Source organism: Onychostruthus taczanowskii, unplaced genomic scaffold (assembly GCF_017590055.1).
Source record: "Onychostruthus taczanowskii isolate IOZ18803 unplaced genomic scaffold, ASM1759005v1 scaffold6, whole genome shotgun sequence".
NCBI lineage: Eukaryota > Metazoa > Chordata > Aves > Passeriformes > Passeridae > Onychostruthus > Onychostruthus taczanowskii.
In genome coordinates this window covers 16494186-16519022 of record NW_024503679.1, presented here as the reverse complement: position 1 = coordinate 16519022, position 24837 = coordinate 16494186, and the positions used below count along the sequence as shown (strand labels likewise).

The following is a 24837-nucleotide window of genomic DNA, read 5'->3' as shown; positions in this document are numbered from 1 at the left end:
TTCAGGGAGCTCACACTGAGACTCCAGCCTATAAATGTTCATATATATGTGTTTATAAACACAAAACACATTTATTTATTTATTTATTTACAATTTCTTTTCTAACTTTTTAATTACAGTGCACTCTGGATCAAAGACATAAATGCACATACAAAGCACTTGTTTAAGTAATCCAAGGATATATTTGATTTCAAAGGGAGCAGGGAAGACTTTAAAATAGTTTCTTAAAATAATAGTTTTTCTTGATTTTACTAACACAAATGTTCCTTGTCTCTTCACAGGCCCTTTTTTCAGATTTATTTACTTGGATATGAAGGAATTGAGCTTGTATTAAGTTTTTACTGTATTTTAATGTGGTTTTTATTAAGCTGTACAGAATGGTCCATGCCTCTTTATAAATAAAGCTAAGAACATGTATTACTAGAAATCACATTTCAAACTGTGCTTTTGCCAGACTTGGTTAAGATTTTCTAGGAAGGGACATTATAATTGTATGATTAATCTTCAGAAAAGGGAAAGTTTGGCTCTGCAGTATTTTTTACTGTGTTAACTTCAGAGATTTATAAAACCAACTTGAAACTGCACTGTAAGTGTATTTATAATGACTTTCAGCTGATTTAATAATGCTCAGAGTTTGGTGACCGTGCAGATCACAGCTCCCCAAATGCAGTGCATTACCTCCAGCATCCAGATGAAGTTATCAGAGGTGGAGGAAATGATTGGGATTGTGTTTCTGCAGAGAGCTGCACTAATCCAACCCCTGGGCTGCTTTGATCCCATTGTGCAGTGGGACATGTGCATGGGTGATAAAGAACATCTCAGGTTGGAATGGTAAAGAACATCTCTGGTCAGAGATAGTAAAGAATATCTCAGATTGAGGATGGAAGCCCAGTGGGGTGTGTGGGTAACCCCCAATCTCAGGGCCAGGCTCCCACTGGGGTCATGTTCTTGGAAAAATTTCCAAGCCAGTCTCTGATCCATTTCTGCTGGTTTCAGATGCTCCTGCCAGTGCCACTCCCTGCAGCTGGCACTGCTCAGTGTCCCTCTTAGTTCATGATTCTGCAAACCCATCCAAGGAGTCCTTGATCATGCAAATAGCCCTGCTAATAGCAGGTATTGGTATTGCCTTATCCCTGTGGAGTGAGAGCCCCTCAGACACAGTGTGCAGGATCAGCTCCTTCAGTCACACTTGTATGTGACAAGCCGTGGCTCAGGTTGTTTTTAAAAGTCACCAGTTTAAACAAAGCCAGTTGAAACCATGCCAGAAGCCTTGTGTTAAGTTTCCTGGCTGTGTGTTCCTTTCAGTGTTTTCAAGCTTTGCTCTTCATAAAAATAAATATCAAACAAGCACCCTGGGAAGCACTGGGAGCTGGATTGGCAGGTCTCAGTCCCCATTTAACATGCAAATGCTCAGTCTGTGCTCACATATGGCCGCTTGCTGGATCAGAACTCAGTTCATTCACACAGAACTGGGGAGTTCTGGGTGGATGTGGGGTATGTGCACAAAACACCAGAGCACAGGGGTTTAAGCCAGGAAGGGAACAGAACACAAAATAGGGTTTAATTTACTTGTGTTCAAGAATCCAAATACTGAACATGTTTTTGCAAAATCCTGATTTTTCTTTTTATGGCCATCCAATTCACAACAGGTAAGTAACCAGGCTTCAATCAACTGCCTATTTCCAGACCAGTTATTTGAGCTATTTTGTGACTTTAAAGCAATTCCTGACCTTCATCTCTTGGATGACATGCAGAGTTTCTTTAATGGTGCTGAGGACTGAACAGGCGCCCAGCAACACCTACAGAATTCACCTCTCTGGCATTTTCTTAATTTTCACTTTATTAAGCAGATAAAAGAGGAGCTGTTTCCTTCCCAGACTCCCTTGCTGGCTCTGAGGGACTGTGAGGCATCAGTCCAACCAAGAATTTCTTTGATCAATGAGCAGAGTAAGAGTTGTGGGAAGCCTAACATGTGGCTTTGTGTCCTTAGGCATCCACTGTGACAACATCTGCACCCAGGGCCGCTGGGGACCCAACTGCTCCATCTCCTGCAGCTGTGAGAACGGGGGATCCTGCTCCCCTGAGGATGGAACCTGTGACTGTGCACCGGGATACAGAGGGCCCTTGTGCCAGAGAAGTAAGATTTCCCATAGCTGGCAGGAGCAAGGCAGGTGGAAATGCTGCTTTATGGCACCAGACAGACAAATCCACAGTTTCTGAGCTGCTTTAGCTCATGACTTCCTAAGGGCAAAAGAGCCTGGAAAATGCTCCTTCATCAAGAACTCTCCTGCACTGAGCTGTGCCTTGTGTTTCTTCTTCTGATCACACCTGGAGGTCACAGGTGACCTGGAAGGAGGAGCAGCACCTTTTCAAAGCAAAGCTGGCAGGACACAGATTTGCAGTGAAGTCAGACCTGTTAAACAGTCAGCCACCACCCATCATATAATGACAAGTGGATGAGCATTGGCATCAAAATAACAAGGCAATGTTTTCTTGTATGCCAGAAAAAGAAACACAGCAGCCCAAAATAGCTCCTGTTTGATGCTCTGCTGCTACATATTAAAATGTACCAAGCAGATAAAAATCCGCTCATTTGCTTTATCTGGGAAGCTGCATTTGCCCCACAGGGACCCTAATTCACTGATCCAAACCATACCAACCATCTTCCCGTGTAAACAAGTGGATTTGTCTTTCTTCTCAGCATTTCTTCTTCTTCTTGCTGTAAGACATTCTGCATGCCCAGTTCATATATCCCCTTTGATTTCACCAGTTGCACTTGACACTAGAACACACTCATCTCTAAAAATAATTTGTAGCTGACAGTTTTTATTTAAAGCCATTATAACGATGACCTCTAGCACTGCTGCAGTTAATGGCCTATAAGCATTTCCATTATAAACCCCAATTTCCAGGTGCTTCAGCATATCTGTGTAGCTGTAAAACCTCTGTCCAAGGCTAAAATGTGGAGCTCAGAGCTTCAAGGAGATGAGGAAGAAAATGTTTTACAAATTTGAAACCTTAAGAGTGCAAAACTTCCAGAAGTTAATAGTTTCTGACCTTTCTGAGATGAAAAAACCCCAGCTTAGTTCTATCAGCTGTTGGCATGCAGGCTACAAGAGCAAACCTTGTGCCCAGTTTGCAAGCCCAGGAATCAGGCTGTTCCCTGAGGATGTTTGCTAAGGATCTAATGAGGAGAAATTTTCCTCCCCACTGGGGTGACAGTGGAGGGATCCTGTGCATGCTTCTGCTATTGCCTCTGTGAGTATTTGGCCTGGGAATCCAGATTGCTTCCAGCTATTTTCTGGGATTCAGACTGAAGAATACCTGGTGAACAGGAGACCTTGCTAAGCTTGTTCTCAAAATCATCCACATTTTTCTCTTAGAAATTCATTTAGAAACAGGATTTAGGCTGTTTTATTACAAGGCAGAGCTGAGAATGATACTGAAGATGATACTCAGCCAACTTGTTCTGTCTGTGTAATCAGGATTACATGAGACACTGGGATGGTTTAGTGCTCTTAAGCCTGCAGAAATGTCTCCAGGAATGATCCAGGTTGTTTTATAGCTACTGCATCATCAACCAACCTGTCAGCTAAGCTCCAGCTGGAAATGTGCAGTGGGGTAAGAGCCTGACACCCTCTGAGAACATACAGTCCATGAGAAAATTCTCATTTGCTGGAAAAATAGAACAGACATGATTTAGTAACCACTGAGCCAGAAGTATAGAACAGAGAATAACAGGAGTAAAAATAAAAACATATAAAGTTATTTTTACTGTCACTTACTGCAATTTAACATTTCTTTGTGTTATCTATTGCAGTGAATGTTTGGACAGTGGATGCTTTTTCACTCTACGTGTTTTTAGAAGCAAAAATCTGCTTTTAGGAGAGATACTGAGCCATAATCCTGATTCTATAACTGATGTACAAATTCCATAATAATTTCAATCCAGGTTTTAGGCAAAATACACACACAATTCATTACAAGTTTATTCAGCTATCTGATGTGATTACTGATTCAAATCAGGTGATTTTGTATGGTGTTACATAATTGCCATTATTGGATTCTGTTCATCACCTGATGGCTGTTGCTCCTCCCATGAAATGTATAAAATGACTGCCCCAGCTGAGCATAGGCATTGCACCAGATAGGTTTGGAAATCAGCTTTTGGCACAGTAGCATTTGTTTCCTAATACACCTTCTCTGATTTCTTGACTCAGTTTCCATTTCTTTATGAGTTTCTGTTGTTTGTACATGTATGCCAGTGTGTCTTTTCCTATCTATCCTAAAATCTTTGGAATGTGTGTTATTAACTATATCTGCTGTGAGGTGTCAAACAGCTTAAACTCCTGTTTTGTCAAAGTGTTCAGGTTAGAGAGACTCAAATGAGTGTCCTGAGAGAGAGAGGCTGCTGAGAACTCTGCTGTGGTATTAAACAGCCAAGGACTTCCATGAGGAAGGAAAGTGGGAATGTTTGAACACAGGAGCAGTTTTACCCAGATCCTGCACTTTATTAGACATGGAACAATCCAACAGGCTTCATCATTTCAGCTGTCCACAAAATTGTGCTTGATAAATGAAGAACTATTGGTTTGGGATTAAGACAGACAGAGAATTCTCGAACTCTGAGTGATGAGAAAACCTTGGAAACCTTCTGACGCCTTGGTTTGTTCTGTTTTCAGTTTGCCCGCCCGGGTTTTACGGCCACCACTGCAGCCAGCCGTGTCCCCAGTGCGTGCACAGCAATGGTCCCTGTCACCACGTGTCCGGCCACTGCGACTGCCTGCCCGGCTTCTCCGGCCCCCTCTGCAACCAAGGTACCTCCCTCCTGAGCATCCGCGGCTCTGCAGCGACTCCCATCCCATGCTTCCTGCCTTTTTCGCGTGTTTCAGCAGTTTAGGTCCCAAGAAAATCTTTCCTTCAGAGGGAAAATGCAAACAGGTGCTCAGTCACCCTCTCGGAAATACGATGTGCTCCTGGTTTCATAAATAAACCAGCTCTGCCACGCTGGATTGAAATGGCTGTGGAATGAGACACCTGCTGTAAATACATCAGCAGCCAATGGCTTCATTTTTCTTGCTGCTCAGCCTGTCCTCACCTGAATGTTGATAGCACCTTCTTGTGATCTTTGCAGCAGGACAGGGAGGTACTGGTTAAGGTAAAGGCCAGCTCAGGTGAACAATCCCAATCACCCAGTTGTGCACAAAACCTCATTGACACTGTGCAGGATCTGGCTGGGAATGGCTGCAACCATGGACACAAGGGCAGGAGACAGGAACGTTTGCAGTGAGGCAGAGGAGTGAGTTCATTTTCACAAGTGAAGAGGAGCTTCAGCTCCCCCAAACACCCATCACCTTTCTGTACCTTTCAAAGTTCCACATTTAACTCCAGGTGTCATTTTCATCCTAAAAATACCCATAAAATCCCTGAGCCTTCTGCACACTCTCAGGTGCTGCATACTGCAGTGGGTATTTTCTACAGAGATATTAAAAAGAAGTGATTTGTAGTGGCCACTGCCCCTGTGGAGTCACCATCCCTGCCAAAACTGAATGACACTTTCAGTGACCTGCTTTTCAATAAGATGGGATTGCAGGCAGCAGTTACCCAAAATCATTAAACAGAGATTAAGTATAACCATGGTGGGGTTTTTTTCCTGTGCTGTATAGCCAACTAAACATTACACCAATTAATTTATTAAAATGGACGTATTCCAGTGAATTTGTCCATTTTATGTGAAACGTTAGCCAGATTTCAAAGCGTAAGCAGGTCTAATTATCCTCTTAAGAAAACTATTTTATTTTTGCTCAGATGTTCAGCACTTCTGGTTTTACTTTGAAATGTTGATCTATCTAGCAAATTAATCTTAAAATATTCATGTCCTAATTAAAATCAATTTGTGTTGCAGTTTGTCATAATGAGTTAACATGTAACTTTATTTTGTAGAAAGAAAAATGCTAATTAATTTTCCATTAGAAAAATGTGAAATGAAGATTTCACTTTGGAATTTTCATTTCCTTGTGCCATTGGCAGCAGCAACATTCTTCCACCAGCAGTATGTACATGTGAGGAGCTGTGTAACCCCCAAAACTGCACAGGTTGACTCAGTTGTGCCAAGGATTCCGAGCTACAAACAACTAAACAGCTGTTTTATGAATATCTTTCACAATCCCAGAGTGAGATGGGTTGATAATAACTTGTTATCACAGCTAGAACACACCTGACATCCCACAGGGACTTTGGGAGTCCCACTTCAGAGCTTTCCCAGCTAATTAACATCCCAATCTGTGTTGTACAGTCAGGCTGCTGCTGAAAAAAAGCAGCATTAAGCCTTGTTTTACAGCTCTCTAAAAATGATTGAGATATTTAAAAAGTCTCAAAAAATGGGATCTCACATCTTCACAAGAGTCTCTCTGTCAGTCCACAGCCAGGTTGTTTAAATTAGGGCAAAGAACCCTGTCATCCCTCAGTGCTGACATCCCAGAGGGCATCATCCCATTTCCCAGAGAAAAGGGGAGCTCCTGTGGAGAGAACCCCTCTGCCAGCTCTGCCTGTGTGCACCAAAGTGTGACCCTTTGCCAGCAGCTCTGTTTGGATCACAGAGCTTGCCCTGATCCATCAGTATTCCATGGTGCAGAACAAATCAGCTCCTCTTCAAAGGAAGTCCTTAGAGAATTCCATTTTTGTACAGACAGACCCCAGCCTTCATCGAGGTGGTGTTGCCTGTCTCCATCTCAAAGGTGCCATAAAACAGTGCCTGGAGCTGCTTCATGCAGAGCTGGAAGGGAATAATGGTGTGGCCTGTCCAGGAGCCTGGGCTGACAGATCAGTTCAGTTTTTGCTGTCTGTGATAGGAGGGTTCTGTTTTCCTTCTCTCTTTGTGTATTCTTTCCATCCTGGCTGTGTATTGTGTTTAGTTTTATCTCTTCTCATTTAGGAACAGTTCTGTTTAGCACACAGTGTGAAAGCCAAACCCAACTTTATCCACTCCTACAGATAAGTCCATAGTCTATAGAAACACAAGCTGAAAACAATACTCTGCTGTTGTAAGAGGAGAGGATGGCATATTATATAAAAGCCAATGAATCACAGCTCAGGATTTCAATCTGTGGCTGATTCACAGTCAGGATAGATTGAGGTCACCTGCAGAGACTACTTTTGAGAAAGTGAGAGAGGCTGAAGTGGTGAAACAGCTGCATAATTCAGGGAAGTGCCTTAATCACTTTTTTGACACTGCTATTATTTACCAGGATCCAAGTCCAGTTCCATTTGTTACACTCTTTGCAAAGATGGACTGTATGTTTTATCTTGTTTTGAAAATACATCTGTTTTTGTCAGGGAACACAGCCAATAAGAGCCCAGAAATGAAACATTTCATTCGTTACTGAGCAGAGCTTTCCATCAACTTTAACGTTAAAGATTTCCAATAATTTGGTGGGAGGTTGAAGATCTACATGTCTATTAGTTTCCTGTCACTGTGCTTAGGATGTGAGAAGATGACTCTGGAAACAAATTGAGAGTTTCTTTTCTTCCAGCTTCACTTAGGTGGATACACAGGGAGAGGTGCTGATGTTGCTGGGATGCAGCAAATTTGTTAAATAGCTCTCAGTCAAACAGATATATAACATACATAAATATAAATATAGATAAAATCCTTGGAAACCAAATCAGTCCCAGCCACTCACTTGTGGCTGCTACTCACTGAATTCCCCTAAGTTTTTCTTGTTCTCTTCTTCTCCTCATGACCCCTCTTCTCTGTTTTGTCTCTCCTCTTGTAATCCTTCCATACTTCCCTTCAATAATTGCAATCTTCTGACTATACTAACTTCATTTTCCAGCAGAAAATGGATTTTGATATGACTTTTTCCTATTGTTTTTACTCCTGGGATGCAAGCAAAATGGGCTCGAATACTTTTCCTGCTTTCCAGAGGAATTGTGCTTCATCAAAGAAAAACTGTTGTAATTAATTTTATCTCTAATTGCTAAATGTTGAGTCCTGTGGTTTCCTCACATTCCTTTTGAAGAGGCTGCAGTAAAGTGCCTTGTGTTTTCAGTGTGTCCCAGTGGGAAATTCGGGAAGGACTGTGCCGAGGTGTGTCAGTGCACCGAGAACGGGACCTGCAACCCCATCGACGGATCCTGCCAGTGCTTCCCGGGCTGGATAGGGATGGACTGCTCCCAGAGTAAGAAAAGGGGCATTTTTCCACCTCTGCCTTCAAACATCCTATTTTTGTGTTTGTTTAGTGCTTTCTGAAAGTTAAAGACAGATTCTGGGGAAATCCCTGTTGTATTACGGCCAGTGCCTTACTCTCTTTAAAGCGGATTTCTTTTAATTAATCTAAGTTAGCTTTGGATTGAAATAGTTTCTGCATTTGGAGTTTGCAGAAGCCCTGACTGGCTTTTATTCCAGGAAAGGGAGGTCACAAGCTCTTATCAGAAAAGAAAGCTCCATGTTCCATTTTAATTTCTAGCTGGATTCCTTTTTATTTATTTTTTTTAATAATTTTCTTTCAGGTATTACATTTAGACATTATTAACCAGTAAATGTTTTCATGTACCAAATCCCTAGAACTGAGAAATTAGGTAGCTGAAATATTTCTATTAAATGTAATTTAATTGTAAAAGTCAATGTGGCCTTGTAGGGATGAAGGATTTCTTTCTGAAAATTGCCCAGGTAGAAGATTGGCATTTGCTGATCCCAAAGTGTCATTTCCTGAGAGCATCCCTTAATTGAAGCTAGATCACAGAGGGAGGCAATATCCGATCATTCAGAAATGTTACTTCATATTCAGGATACAACTAGCATATTAGACAGCATTCCAGAGTAAAATATATTAAACTCCAAGTGATAAAGCAGGAATCGGATAAAAACAGACGGCTGTAATTTTGCTTTTATTGTATGTCTTCCACAGGCAGAATATTGCTGTCACTCAAAAACAGCAGAGAAAAAGGGAAAAAAGACAGAAAGCTGCACATATTCCTCATTATATTTAGCCATCTAATTAGGAAATGTCTGTTAGTGTCTGTTAACCTTGAAAAAAGGTGGTTTTCCTTCCAGAGCGAGGCAGGCCAGGTCAGCAGGAGCAGTTTAGCAGGCAGCACCTGGCTCTGGGCACTCTGGGTTCTGCATGAGCAGAGGGGGACGTGGCTCTTTGCTCAGCTACTCCTTGCACACAAAGGGAACCTCTCCCAAGGTGACCCTGTCCCACTCCAGGCTCCCGTGGGCACCTGGCCTCCCCTCCCGGGCTATTTCTGGCCCTGTGCTCCCAATAACCTGGAATGACCTGGGCTTGGAGCTGCTCAAGAGATAATTTTAGCTCTGACTCCAGAGCCAGTTCTGGATTCACTAACAGCCCCTGCAGCTCTGCCTTAGAACAGCATTGGGAAAGCATTTCTAGTTGCTTATAGCACAAACACTTCAGGCCAAATCCTGCTCAGCTTTACATTGTGTGAGTCCAGTGACCTTTTGTTTGATTTACGTCATGGCAGGGTTTTTTGGCCATTCGTTCTGGCTTTAGAGGTGTCTGTCAAATGCCAGAAACTTCCATTTATCATCCATGGAGCCATTGGCATCCATGGAAATAGGCCTGGTGTCTGTACTTTCAGGTTTCCTGGGAACCGTGCCTTATTAATTCATGTCTTTAGCAGGAAGCAATGGAAAGTGCTTTTTAAAGCAAAAATATAGTTGTTATATTGAAGGCCTATCATAATTCCGGATCTTTTAGTTTGGCACTAATAACTGTAACTTACTGCATTCATTTTTTGAGGGAGGCTTACAATAACTTTTTTTAATGTATTAATATTGTACTTGTTGAAATATAAAATAGACCCGGAGATTTTAATTTAATATTAGCCCCCCAACAACAATAGCAATCTGAATTTGTGGATGGGAATTCATACTGGAAGAAGTTTTCTTTACATTTTTTTCACGATTGGAGTAGCACTCTGTGCTTCAAATGAATGTGGTAATTTTAGTGGTTGATTGCATAGCAAAGTAAACCTGAATAGCTGGGCTTTATTATGCAAGAATTCCAGCATGTCAAAAAGAAAATTAAATTACCTCCATATCTTGCAACCCTGCCTAAATGGTCCTCACAGATAATGCCAGTGAGGCATGGAGAGTGGCCACAGCACAGAGAGGCGTTGTGTCAAGGGTCACTGGTTCACAGCAGCAAAAACCTGATCCTGCCTCCTGCTCTAACAGAGGCTCATGGAGTCACAGAATCCTGGAATGGTTTGGGTTGGAAGGGACCTTGAAGCCCATCCCATTGCACCCCTGCCATGGCAGGGACACCTTCCCCTATCCCAGGTTGCTCCAAGCCCCAGTGTCCAACCTGGCCTTGGACACTTTAGGGATGGGGCAGCCACAGCTGCTCTGGGCACCCTGTGCCAGGGCCTCACCACCCTCCCAGGGAACAATTCCTCCCCAATATCCCATCTCCCCCTGCCCCCCTCTGCCCTGTCCCTCCATCCCTTGTCCCAGGTCCTCTCCAGCTCTCCTGGAGCCCCTTTAAGCCCTGGAAGGGGCTCTGAGCTCTCCTTGGAGCCTTCTCTTCTCCAAACTGAACATTCCCATCTCTCCCAGCCTGGCTCCAGAGCAGAGGGGCTCCAGCCTTTGCAGCATCTCTGTGGCCTCCTCTGGACTTGCTCCAGCAGCTCCAAATCCTTCTGCTGTTGTTCCCCAGGGCGGGAGGAAGCTCTGCAGGTGGGGTCTCACCTGAACAGGGCAGAGGGGCAAAATCTCCTCCACTGACGTGCTGCAAGAAATCCCTGTGCCAGGGAGAGGTTACAGGGTGGCACCAGGGTTTGGAGAGCAATTGGTGGCTTGGAAGGACCAGCCACTGTCCAGGGAGAACTGCTCACTGTCCAGGGTTGTCACTGTCCAGGGAGCACTGCCAAGTTCAGTAGTCCGAGGTTTTGCCTTTGCTGATGTCTCACGGGTCTCCCCCTTTATTGTTGCTCCTCCACAGCATTAACACAGTATCCTTGCTTTCTTTTTTGTCTATTTTCATAGCTTGTCCCGCTGGGTTTTGGGGCCCTGATTGCTTTCATTCATGCAACTGCCACAACGGAGCACTGTGCAGCCCCCACGATGGAGAATGTAGATGTACCCATGGCTGGACGGGGCTCTACTGCACTCAGCGTAAGCCTTTCAGAGACAGGGAATCTGTCAAAGTATGTGCTGCTACCTCGTGTCTCTTCCAAGTATTGCAGTTTTCCCTGGAAAACCACATGCTCCCTACTCCTGATAACCTCACATCACCCCTAAGAAAATAGTCCTGAAGCTTTCCAAGGTTTTTTATGCCTTTGGCGCTCGGTAAAGGAGGGGAAAATAATTTAGATTATTGATTCATTGTTAGAATTTGCACAGTCAGTGTCCCTGCTTGTTAATGTCCCAGTATTTATGGTCTGATTTAGGAAAATGGTAGAGATTTCTCACCCTACTGCCAAATTACCGGTATGAAAGAGGAGATCCAATTCTGGTGAGCCTTTTAAGAAGGTTCTTTCACTTGCAAATAATTGATTGATCCCTGGTCTTCCAGAGAGTTTCTGTTTAGCATCTTCTTTCACTTCTTGAAAATGTAGTTTGTATGGATGGGTCAAGTTTTCATTCTTCTGAAACACTTTAGAGGCAATTCTGTAAAGATGAGAAACATTACTTCAAGAAAATTGTCTGTCACAGTATCTCTGCATTTAGACCATCAAATAAATGTCATTAAATATACAGAGGCTGAAAATCCATAGATTTATACACCCACATTCTTTGTGCTAATAACACGTCTGAGTTTGACTTTCAGCTTATTTCTTACTCTTTCCTTGCTCTGCTTGCTGAAAGGTTGCCCAGCTGCTTTTTATGGGAAGAACTGTGCCAATGTGTGCCAGTGCCAGAACGGAGCCGACTGTGACCACATCACCGGGCAGTGCACGTGCAGGACGGGGTTCACAGGCAAGCAGTGTGAGCAGAGTAAGTACCAGCGGCCTCAGTGCCCCCTTGCTCCAGAGAGGGGGGTATGCTTCAGAATTCTTGCACAAACTGGCTCTTAAATGAGGTGTTGATGTCAGCAGGACAATGACCTCAGGCACCTTATATAATCCATAGGGAGGAGAGGGCACCTCTGGAAAACTGGGCAGTTTCTAAGCATAAAGAAATTCAGTGAATCCCTGCAAATTGGGCCTTTCATTCCCAGGCTAAAGTTAGGTGAGAGAAAGCAAATCACTGCACTCAGTGCTGACTGGATGGGGCCTTCCCAAACATCTTGTACCTGATTGATACACACCCAGCCCTAGAGCTGCCTGAGGCCTTGTTCGTGCTGCTGAGAGCAGCAGCCCCGGGTTCCCCAGTGCATAAAACAGAAGTGTTAAAAGGAACAAGTCCTTTCTGCTCTCTGCCTTCCAAAGAATATTGGGAATATGGGGCTTTCCCACAGAAGTTATGGTGTAAACATGGACCAAATAAAGATTCATCTTTATAATGAAAGCAGGTCGAGGGAAACAAGGTTGCTTACCATTTTGGGAAGGGTCTGTGTTTAGCTAGAGCAGTGAGTGTTTCCCAGTGAACCTCAATGATGGTCAATGAACCCTGAATGAGGGTCCTGGAAACTGGATGTGCTATAATTGGATAATTACTTGTTTGTCCAGTGCAGTAATTCACAAGGAAATTCTCACCCATTTACTGGGATTCTAAACACAGGTGAAATCCACCTCATCTTCCCAAGGCATTAATTCCACAGGGTTCATTCACTTTTTTTGGCAGTAAGGTAATTCAGTAACATTCCTGCCAGAAATGCAAGGGAAGGCTCTTTAACTGTAGCTTCCTCTGTGGATCTTTATGGAAGTATTTGTGCACGTAACTTAATTCATAAATATGTTTTTGCACACACTTGCATTCAGCAAAGTGAGCATCTCAGGGCCAAACTTGTGTGCTCTTGGGGGATTGCACATGGCACCACTGTAACTCTGTAAGTGGCCAGCTTCCTGGAATTTGGGGATGCTCTTCACTGCAGCCACAATCAAAATAGGAAACTAAAGAATCCCACAAAGAACTGCACAATAGCAGATTTTATACAAGGAGCTGCTTTATGATTTGACCCCTGTATAAAGCCTGAGGCTTTCTTTTCTATCCAAACTACAAATGTATTTATTTACTTGTTTTTCTACTGTTTAATCTAAAAGAATCTCTTCATTAAGGCTCATTCCTTCTCCAAATCCTGCTGAATGGGCAGCCACACTGCATTGCAGATGAAATGCTTAATTGCAGCATCATTTCTGTGGTGCAGTCCCAAAATTTAGGCCTTATTCATTTTAAGTAGGCTGCAGGCTAATAAAAGAATGAGCATTAATTGTAATAATTTTATTTTTTTGTTTGTTTGAGTACCAACAGATTAAAGATACAACTTTAATACACACTGCAAATCAATAAAGAGATACTGGCTATGGTTCTGTACTTAATATTAAATTTTGTCTGCCAGAAGCTACTTTGAGACTGACATTGGGGAGGTGTTGTCATGCAATGAAAAACATTTGCAGTGACACACAAGGAGTCACATCTTGAACAATATATTCCACAGGATCATAGCAAGGGTGCATGTTTTCAGTAATGCAGCTTCTCCATGGAAGTAAGTGAGATGTGACAGACATTGTTTCTTTCAATTTATTCTTGAATAATGCTTCCAGAAGTACAGTAAGCTGCCTACAGATTTATAGTAATAGCCCATCATGGTAATTGTATGAATAAATTTCTCAGCTGGACATTCAGTCTTTGATAGAAACACAAAGACAGGATAGAAATTCCTTCTGTGTTAGAAACCCTGACACCAAAGCAGAGCAAATCAAACCATTCAGATGCTCAGTTCTGAAATTCCACCAGCAAAGTTCTCTTCACGTGGCACTGGTAAGGATGAGTAGGAAAGCATGTGGGGTTTGTTTGGTAAAGGCTCTTGGGTTCATATAAAGGTTCATTAAAACTTTTCTTTGCAACTACCCCACAAAAAATAAAACAGGTAAGTTGGTGAAGAATGCTGAGCTCTGTTGTCTACAGCTTCTGAGCTCAAGCTCTGTTAAACTCTGAACATTTGTAATATACATGAAGTCTTCTAAAGCCTTTGTACCTATCATTGATTTCATTGCATGAATCTTCCAGAAAATTACAGCTTAATAAGTAACAAACTGCACTTAGAATGCATTTAGCTCCTGCTTTAGTCTAATAATAATTTCACTATAATAATATTAATTTCTTATAAATAATAATTAGGGTGTTATCCTTGAGATCCTAAACCCAGGGAGACTTCTCTACGGAATCCTCCATGGCAAGTGTTGTGCCCATTCCCAAAAACAGAAGAATTCTTTCCAATGTTTTTCTTTGGCTCCCCAGAATGCTCTCCAGGAACATTTGGTTATGGTTGCAAACAGTTGTGTGAGTGCATGAACAATGCAACGTGTGACCACGTCACAGGCACTTGCTACTGCAGTCCAGGCTTCAAAGGAATCCGATGTGACCAAGGTACAGTGGAATTCTCTCTATAAAATCCCTCTCTCCTCTCTCTCTCTCCCCACCTCCAATGAAGTGCTTAAAAAAAATAGTGTTTCAAAAATGAAATGCACGATTCAATTTACAGTGTGTTATGAATTACTTTTAACAGCGGCTCTTATGATGGAAGAATTAAACCCCTATACTAAAATTAGCCCTGCTCTTGGATCAGAGAGGCACTCAGTGGGAGCAATCATTGGAATTATTATTCTCCTTCTAATTATTATGGTCTTGCTGGCACTCTTTGTGTGGTATCGACGGAAACAGAAGGAGAAGGGCCATGACATGCCAAGTGTATCTTACACTCCAGCCATGAGGATGACTAATACAGATTACTCACTTTCTGGTAAGGGTCTTTTTATGTTAATCAAATCCAGACTCACATTCCTGTCTGTTGGGGAAGAACAAGTTTCTGTGATGTGTAACATGTGTTATTGAGTCTCAAAAATAATGACACTTCCATTCTTCCTCAGAATATTGTGATCTTTAAACACATAAATGGGACAGGAGAGCAAATATAAAACTGATTTGAGCTGCTTTCTGTGTGGAAGTTGATATGGGATATACCTAGGCAGGAAATATGCTGTATGGAATTTTGAGTTATGTGCATTCCTGTTGCAGTGCAGAGATGCTTCCCTTTGTGAAACCTTGGGAAGCCTTTTTTGGTTTAAGGAATGGGACTGGCTGGGTCAGTCATAAGGTTTTGGTTTTGTTTGTGCTGCAGATTGTGATTTGAGGTGTCTGTTTGTTGTCACTCTCTGCTGTGTGCAGACCAGTCCTTGTCACGTAGACAGCAGGTGGGAATCGTCTTCCCAGGAGCTGAGGAAAGCAGGGGAGAGGAAGAGGAAGGCTCTTCAGGATAAAAGCATTCTTCCTTCTTTCTATCCTCTGTTCCTGCCATGGAGGACAGCTTTTCTTGACAGATTGTCTGAATTTTGGAGGATGTGATCTCCTTTTTAATGCTGTCATTATAAAAAATGACAAATTGAAAAAAAGGCAGAGACTGGGCCTTTCCTTTCCTCTTACTTTCTTTGTGCAATCCTTCTAGCAATAGAAATTGTATCACTCAGGAAGCTGCAGCAGAGTGGGGTCAGGCCTCTCTTTCTGGAGGTCACAAGGACAGTTTTCTTCCTCCTCCCCCTTGGAAAACTCTGCCATCTAAGTTTGCAGGGGAAGATTAAGAAGATAGAAACACACTGCTTCATCTGCAGCTCATTATAAATTGCCTGCAGGTACCAGCATTGTTTCAAGTTTTGGGTTTTGCCCTTTTTAGAAGGGCATTTAAAAATTCTAGACGAGAGCTTCTGAAAACTCCCTGCCAAATCCTGACTGTCCTCCAGTTTATTCCCATGCTGAGACTTTCAGTAACTGCCCCAAGTTTGGCCTCACCAATGCTGCTTCTCTTCCATGGAGCAGAGAGGCATGAAAAGGTGCTGATGTGCACCTTCCTCAGCAGAACCTGGAGAGGTGGGTATGAGACAAGCTCACAGAAAAGGACTATGTGGCTGGCAAGACAACACATGTGTGTCTGAGGGCAGGTGTGTTGCAGAGGATGCTGAAGGACAGCAGTGATGCCTCAGGTTTTAGCTTTTATATTTTTCAGGTTCTGTGCTGCTTTAGTGGGTGGGTCTGAGCTTCATATTAGGGGATGGTGAGCTCTGCACAGAGCAGGGAGACAAAACAATTCCTGCTCTGGCTGGGGACCAAGGACAGATGATCCAAATCTCAGGCCCAACAGCACAAACAACGTGGGCTGGAGAGAGAAAAACAAGGATGGGACTTCATAATCTAAAGCTATAATTGGACAATTAAGTCTAATACGCAAATGGAGCAGAACTGATCCCAGTGACAGACCCCGTGACCATCGTGCATTTTGGGACCATTTGGGTTCATCTTGGGGGCAGCCCTGGCTGGGCTCTTGTGCTGCCTAAGGTGGATCCATGGAGGAGATCCTTTTCATAAATCCCTGCTTTATTCTTTAGCTCTGTTCAGCCTCTGTTCTAGGACAGCCTTCACAAAGCATCAGCAGCAATATTGCACAGAGGGAACAGGGATTCCAACCTTCACCTGCAGGTTTGCTTGTGGATTAAGGGCAGAATACCATGTAGATGTGCTTGTCCAATGGATATAATCCCATGTAAACAGGGAACAGGGATTCCAACCTTCACCTGCAGGTTTGCTTGTGGATTAAGGGCAGATGTGCTTGTGCAATGGATATAATCCCATGTAAACCATGTACTTTGGCAAGAATTCCACCTGGATGGCTGCAGCATCCAGCCCTCTGTGAGTTGTAACATTATGGCTCTCCTGGATCACCAGTTGTTCTTTTGCCTGTTTACTCTTCTTTGGGTAATGGTGGTGTTGTTTCTGAATAGAGTCACATACACAAATCCCTAGCTCCTGGAGGCAGCAATTTCCTCCAGCACATTTATTTCTGGAGGATGTTTTTGGTCTTTACGTCCTCAGCTCCTGTGAGGCTGATAATCCATGCATATGTGTGAGAGAGATTATGAGGAAAGAGAACCCCCTGGGCAGCCCTTGGACTCTTTTGCATTTGTGGATGAAGGATGTGGCAGCAAAACACACACTTTGCCCAGCAGCCAGAGGAGAAGAAAACCTCCTGTGCTGGGAGGGCTTATCCACGGCACATGGGTCCAAGAGCAAACTTTCCCAAATAAGCCTGAAATCAAAATGGTGCTCCCCAGCCTGAGAGCAGTGCACTACATCCAAAAAAGATTTTGAAGATTTTTTTGTTTAGTTCAAGGAGATGGGGACAGAAGGGAAAACAGTGTGGAGAGCAGCAGAGATTTTTTTAGCGGGATTTTCACAAAGACTTGGCTATGGGCTGAAGTGATGTTTGAGGTCTTATCAAGGTCTTAGCAAACTTTCTGGTATGGGTGAATCCTCTGCTGAGAGCCAAGAGCTAAGCAAAGCTTAACACAAATAAAGCATCATGAATTTTGAAGCCTAGACGAGACACTTCCAGAAATGATCTGCAGATGATGGGTAGTGGGAGGTGGCAGAGTGAACCCTCCTGTTTGGAGCCTTCAGCCGTCTCACTGACACTGTGTGGGCAGAGAAGACCCACACAAAGAGAAGGAAGCAGCTCCATTTAGCAGTTGAGAAGTCTGGGTTTGTATTTACTGCAGAGTGCTCACTTATTCCCTTTTTTGTGGCTGGGCTGGTGCCCAATTTCCACAATACTGTCCTGCAGGATGGGGACTGATGCTCTCTGTGGCACCCCAGAGCCCAGGCTCAGAGCAGGAGCTCAGTCTAATTCCCTTTCCTTTAGGCATTTAGGTCTTTCCTTGCTGTTCAGACCAGAATAAAATTCCCACCTTTGGGAAGAGAGAGATTTTTTTTGTGGGTTCGGGTTTTTTGTTGGCTTTTTTTTTTTTTTTTTTTTTAAACAGGGATAGCATTAAATTTGAATTTGATGTATTTCCAGCCAGCAGTTACAAGAGCTTCATGAATAAATGTGTAGAAAATGGACTGTGCTATCAAGGTAAATCAGCCTGGGTGGCTACTTAAGTATCGACCAGAAGGAACTGTGTAGAAGGAGTAATTCTGAGTTCAGGGTGCTGCATGCAAGGTGGGGGGGAAAAAAAGGATTTTGGGGGATGTGTACAAGCTCAGAATCATTAATTCAACACTGTGCTAAGTAGTAGAGCACTCTGGTAGAGTTTTATTTCAGCTCATTTTGGGTGCAGAGAACAAGCTGCAGCCAGCTGAGCTGGGTGAGAACTCGCCTGGTCTCAGGTGGCTCCCGGTGACATCGGTGGGCACCCCAAATCCCACAGCACAGCCACAGGGTCCTGGCTCTTCCTTCCAGCTGGTCCTTGTCCACAGGCAGGGGATAAGGGAAGGGGGAGGGCAGAGCTGATTCCACCAACACTTTCAGAGCAGAAAGACACAGATCCAAGTGTCCTGTTTAACTGGGACCGTGGGTTGTGGGGAGGGAGGACGGGCCCTTGAGCCAAGCCCCCCAGCAGGCTCAAGGCTGTATTGGTGGAGGGCACACACTGACATGAGGGGTGGGTTCCAACCCCAGTTCCCACTGGCAGACCCCAAGAGAGATGTGTTTCCTGTTGGTTTGATTGTAAATGTCACAGAGTTGTAGCTGGGGGAGGTGGCAGAGCCCTGGCAGCCTGGCTGACAGATGTTCTATGCAAAGACATCAGCTCTGGAATCACATCCTGATCTGAGATCATTTGTCAGCAGCAACTCTGGAAAACAGCTGGGACTCAAAGGCTCTGCACTTATCACAAAATAGAGCTGACCTCGAAAATCTCTTTGCATATTTCAGCAGAAAAGCAGTGCTTGGTCAGAGCTGCACACGCAGGAGCAGCTTCCCCCAGCCCTGAGCCACAGCCCTTATGTAAGAGACACCCTGCAGATAAACCCACTTCTTGGAAACGGGATAGTCTGCAGTAAATTAAGCTCAATCTAGATCTCCACAAGATGTCAGCAAAGCAAAGTGCATGTTCAGAGTGAGGCAAATGCAGAGGGCCAGGAGAGGAGGTGATGGTGGCTGGGGACACCAGGTCCCTGTCCTGCCTCACCCATTGCTGCCAGCCTTCAGTAAAGGTGGTGATGGGCTCAAGCAGCCACCCCAGCACTTCATCACCCTTTGAATGAAGGTGTTCCCCACAACCAACCTCTCTGCCTGCAGTTTGAGCCCATGCTTTAGCAAAGCCCGTTCATTTGCTCCTTACAGGGCCTCGTTGTTTAAATGGTGCTGCTCCAGTTGAAATTTTCCATCCCTTCTCCTGATGTTACTTTGAAATATGTATCTATTTGTTATGCAGCTGGAACCAGATTGGGATTGATGTGTTCATTAGAAATGTGTTTATAACTTAAATTGAGGAAATAGATAAAATGTCTCTGAGCATACAATGTAACTGCCCAGGTTTGCCTTTCAGGGCTCCAGCTTTGGTTTTTGAAAAGCCTTTGCATACAACGGAAAACGTTTTGGACTCCTTGGTACAGTTATAGCACCTTGAATTCTAACTTTACTCCTGGTTTTGTAACAAAAAGGTTTCATTTGTTTCAACTGCAAGACTGCCCAGGGGCTCTTCCACAGGTTAAACTGAGGAGGCAGCTGTGTTGCAGCCCATGCATTTCCCGAGTTTTGCCTCCCTCCCCTCCTGACAGCAAAGCAGCTGTCAGGAATTACTTTATTAACACCTTCAAGAAGATAACACTGTATTATTTAAATATTTTGCCTTTTTTCTCTTATATTTAATGCTAATAGTCAAGAGCACACCATAATGCAGGATAGATTGCATTTGCAGATGTTTTAGAACAACCAGTAGTCCAGCAAAGATTATTTAACTAGATTGTCTCTACCATGTTTTCAGTTTCTTAAGAACTGTTGTGGCTTCCAAAGTATTTTGTGCTGACTTGTTTTCTTCCCAGATATATCCCAGGGTAGCAGCAGTGTTCATTGTTTTTCCAATCCAAGCTACCACACTCTCTCATGTGGGGTGACTTCACGCTTCTTTCCCAGTAATCTGGATGGAAACAGCTCTTGTAAGGTAGATATTACCCCACCCCACTGTAGCAATGTTCTTATCAGTTCAAGGAAATCAACCAAAGCAATGCCTCTCGGGCCCTGTTGTCTGCCAGCACTATTTCAAACTCCAGGGTAGCATTCCTGATGTCCCAGACACTGACGGGTTGGATTTCCCCTCCTTGTATCTTCCCACTCTCTGGGAATGGGAACTGGAGTCTCATGCCTGTCTGGGTCAGCAAAGCTTGGTGTCTTAGCAACTCTGAAGTATGTTTGCTTCTCAGAAGAGATAAATAACTCAATAAATATAATTATCCATTAACACAACACCAGTAAATCAACGAAGCACTAATCAGTAATCTCTCTTTGCCGTTTCATTGTTTCCCACATCAGGCACACAAATACCCTGCTGACACAGACAAGAAGAAAGATGCAAGAAGGTACCTGGGGTGCTTTTGAGGACTCATGCAGGGACACTGGGAGCTCTGCTGTCACTCCTGGCTCTCCAGCAGAGCTATTCCAGCCCTATCACTGGAACATCCAGGAGCACTTTCCATATAATTTGTTGCAATTGATTCCCTCAGACCATTCATGAACAACACTGTGACTCAATTCAGCTCTTTAGCAGTAAATTTAGATATGGCAAATGGTAAAACAGCTCCTCCTTTGGAGCCTTAATAGGGCCAGGTGGGGCAAAGCAGAGGGAGCACAGGAAAAAGGAAATGCAGTTGATTTCATCAAGGTTGTCGGCTTTAAAAATGATATTTCAGGCTGTGTCACCTTAATCCAAATGTAACTATTCACTGGAATGCCATATGAACAAGATTAATGCAAAAAAGACAGTATTGGACAGGACACGCAAAAATATCTCTACATGTGCTTCTGTAGGTAATTTCTTAGTTGTTAAAAGAAAATCTCATTAAATAAAAAGGCTGGCTCTAGAGATTTCTCAGAGAAATGTTTAGACAGATGTGTAAATATGGTTTTTGATGTAGATGGTCCCCTTGCATCATGAATTTTTGCTCCCCAAATTGAAAGTGCAAACGCTCATAATGTCAAATTTAGGATGAGTGTCCATCTGGACCACTAATCCTTTTGCAGAAATTTAAATCAATTCAGAAAAGGTCAAAGCCAGCACCTATCCTGAATTCCCAGCCTGCAGTGCCATCTTCTCACAGAACTACTTCAAAAATTAAGCTGCTGGAAAGGTTTAATCCCCAAGTGGTGCTTTGGGACTCTCCTGGAAGCTGCTCCCCCTGCTGCAGCTCTGGCCATTGTAGTCAGTCAGGTTGTCCTGATAATCACTGAAAGACAAATAGAATTGGTATTTTCAGGGTATTTATCAAAATATATGTCCTGATATTTCCTTTAGATCTCCCACCATCTCACTTATTAATGAGAATGCTTTGCAGTGCTGAATAGCTGAGGATGGCCAGAAATACACTTTGTCTGTCTGCAGCTCTGCAGCCAAGTGAGACAAAGGAGCATATAAAGCCCTAATAGCTGCCTTAACGAGTTCATTTCCAAATCAGTTTGCCTGGTGCCATTCTCACTTTCTGCAGAGAAATGTGCACAAGTTGTACTTGGAGGATTCATTTCTTTAGAGTGCCAGCTGGGGTCACAAAGAAACCAGCACAGATGCAAAATGAAAAAACAATGGCAGAGGAATGTCTGAAGTGCTGAGCCAGACCCAGGATGTGTTACCTCCCTGTGCTCCGAGGAGATGAGGCCTGGAGCTGGGCTGGAGCCATTCTCTCTCAGAGCCTGGGCAAAGCACAAAGGCAGGACAGCTGGGAGCCCTGCTCCACTTTGAGGAGTTTTCTCTCCTGTGCTTCCCTGCCCTTCTCTCCTTTCTTTCTTTGTCTTTTGCCTTTTCTCCCCTCTTTTCTTGGTGATCTCTCTACTCCACTATCTTTTTTCTTTCTCATGTCCCTATTCCTATTCTCTTCTCTTCCCCAACTCTACACATATAATTCCTATTTCCTTTCTGCTCTCCTCCCCATCCCTCTCCCATCTCCAGGCTCCCTGCCTGGGGGCTCCCAGCACTGTGTGCTGACCCTGCTGCAGCCCCTGGGGTGGCACCTCTGGAGGGAAGGAGGTGGGTGAGGCTTTAGCAGGAGCTGAAGGGCCCAGCACTTCAGTTTGTGACACAGGATGGGAGCAGGGCCAGGCTTCAGCAGGGGGAAGGATTTCACCTCCTCATGCCCCCTCTGCCAGACAGACATTTGGCCACTGCTCAGGTCCTGAAGATGAGCCATGGGAGCTGCTGAGAGACAAGCACCAGTGGAGGCACCAAACCCTCCCAGTGTGTTTGGGGCTGGGGGTTGTGCCAGTGGAGCACAGACTGGAACACAGGCAGGAGGAAAACAAGTGGGAGGATAAGGGGGAGCCTATCAGAAGAGACTGGAAAAGGCTTGGCTGCTTTTGTCTGGCAAAATGAATGCTGAGGGGGAGCATGATTGCCATCTATAAATACAGCAAGGTAAACACAAGGAGGGAGGAGAGCTATTTAAGTGAGATGACAGAGCTGGCTCGAGAACAAATGAGGATGAACTGGCCATGAATTCATCGAAGCTGGAAATTAGATTTCTACCATCAGATCAGTGAGATTTTGGAATAGCTTCCCAGGAAGACTAATGGGACAAAGAAATCTGATTACTGCTGAAATGGAGCTTGATCAGCTCTCTGGGGGATCGTGTGCCTGGGTGTTGGCAGTAAAAGGCAGCTGGACACAGGGACTGGGGCATCCAAGCCCTTGCAGTCCTGTCCCCAAGCCTGTGCCAGGTGCCAGCAGGAGCTTCTAGGGCTGAGCTTCATCTCTGTGCAAGGACCCCGAGAATGGATTTGCAGCTCTGAGGTTCAGGAGGAGGCTCCAGCATCTCAGTGCAGGCTTTTAACTCCCAGCACTTTGCCACAAGTAATTGCTCTGCCCACAGGAGAGAGCTTGGCAAGTCAGCTGGGGAGAAGGCTGGAATCACTGGAGCCAAGAGATATTTTACTGTAAGTTTAACTGAAGCCACACCTTGACCTTTGTTTATGAGCTCCTACAAGTAGGTTTGTCCTTTTTTCTCATGACATGTGCAGCACCAGCTAGTAATGATGCTGCAAGTTACCAAGGAGTATCAGACATGAACTCAGGTGACCTTTTGCCACAGAATTACCAAAAATTTCCAAAGCAGATAAATGGAGATTACGTCCCTCCATACCTGTGTTTTCACATCAAAGCTCTCATTGCTGAACCACAGACCAGATTTCAGATGCTGAGGACCTGTTTTGTTCAGAGGGTGTTTGGCAGGGCCACTCACAGAACCCCTCTCAGGGCTTCAATGCCAGCTTTGTGAGTAAGTTATTTCATTGTGCATGAAGTAAAAACGAACCTCACTTTTACCAAGCACTGCAAAGTTTGTGTAGAATCCTCTGTGTAAAGGATGAGGCTGCTGCACAGGTCACAAGCAAATGGAGGATTCTCACCTTGAGCTTTTGCAAAGCTCATAATTCCACCCTCATTCCCTTCCAGCATCGCAGCAGAAGTCCAAGTGTTGGTTTCTACAGACATCATAAAAATCAATTGCTATTAGATGTCCTGATTTTTTTAAAGCCAGCAGTTTCACATCTATTAAAGGAAGTCCTAAATTCTACCAAAGACTTCACATAAAATTAGAAAATGCAAAACAGAGGTCACTGGAAATGGTCTGACTGGATGTCACCCAGCTAATAAAAAGGAATTCAGTACAGAAAGCACCTTTAAGTACCTCTGACTAAAACTTGCCCAAGAAAAAGGAGGTTTACAAATACAGAATGGCTGCAGCATGTTCAGGATGGGCATCTAAAACTGAGCAGCACAAGCTTGGACCAGGGAGACCTGAAGTCGGTAGTTAGGGAAATAAATGTCAAATTATTGATTGCTCTCCTGGAGGATAAAGGTATGATGGAATTCCTGCCAGCACTTCTTTGCCTAATCTCCATGGACTTAAAAACTTGGGCATTGACAAATGGCTGGTGGTGATCAAGTGGCCACTGTCATCTATCCAGCTATTTCAGACAGGCAGATAATGACTTTGTTTACTTAGGCTGGGATCTCGTTGATCTTAAAGGAAAAGTTGCCAGATATGAGGCAGTTTTAACCAAATTGCTAAAATTACCAGCCTGGAATTTTAATGGATAAATTTACTATGAAGGATTTCTTCCTGCAGAAAAGCAATTTTGCTTCACAGTAAAAATTGAAGTATTTTCTATCTTAAAAAAAAAAAAAAGTTAACAGATTATAGCGTGCTAAGAAATGATAGTAGCACAAAGAGACAGCTATAATCACATTCAGAAAAATTGCATTCAGAAAAACTTAGAAATGTCCCCAAATCATTTCATTAAAAAAAATCAATTCTAGCCCGTAGCTCTTCATGCCAAATTTTAGGTTTGTGAGCTGATTTATAAATCCTGCAAAGCCACAACTTTTAATAGAAACCCCAAGACTTTAATAAATGTGCTGTAAGTGGTGCAGCTGGGTTGAAAAATCAGCATTTGTGTTCTGGCTGCAAGTTCTGAAGAGAAGAATGAAGCTGTGGGCTCTGCTGAGGTGGACTGATGGTGCCAAGGGTCGAATTCCTCCCAGTGACCACATTCCAAATGGATCTGCTCTTCATGCCCCTGCCACTGCTGGGCTGTCCAACTGCCCCATCCATCCATCCATCCATCCATCCATCCATCCATCCATCCATCCATCCATCCATCCATCCATCCATCCATCCATCCATCCATCCATCCATCCATCCATCCATCCATCCATCCATCCATCCATCCATCC

At 43.8% G+C, this 24837-nt stretch overlaps 1 protein-coding gene across 1 annotated transcript in view; it reads left to right on the top strand.

The window, feature by feature from the left end:
• MEGF11 (multiple EGF like domains 11) overlaps nt 1-24837 on the top strand; it is a 189742-nt gene that overhangs the window by 152315 nt on the left and 12590 nt on the right. The window contains exons 13-19 of the mRNA XM_041418556.1: nt 1991-2137; nt 4683-4817; nt 8052-8180; nt 11012-11140; nt 11834-11962; nt 14369-14497; nt 14637-14870. Of these exons, the coding sequence (XP_041274490.1) occupies nt 1991-2137; nt 4683-4817; nt 8052-8180; nt 11012-11140; nt 11834-11962; nt 14369-14497; nt 14637-14870 (1032 nt within the window). The remainder of the gene's footprint in view (nt 1-1990; nt 2138-4682; nt 4818-8051; nt 8181-11011; nt 11141-11833; nt 11963-14368; nt 14498-14636; nt 14871-24837) is intronic.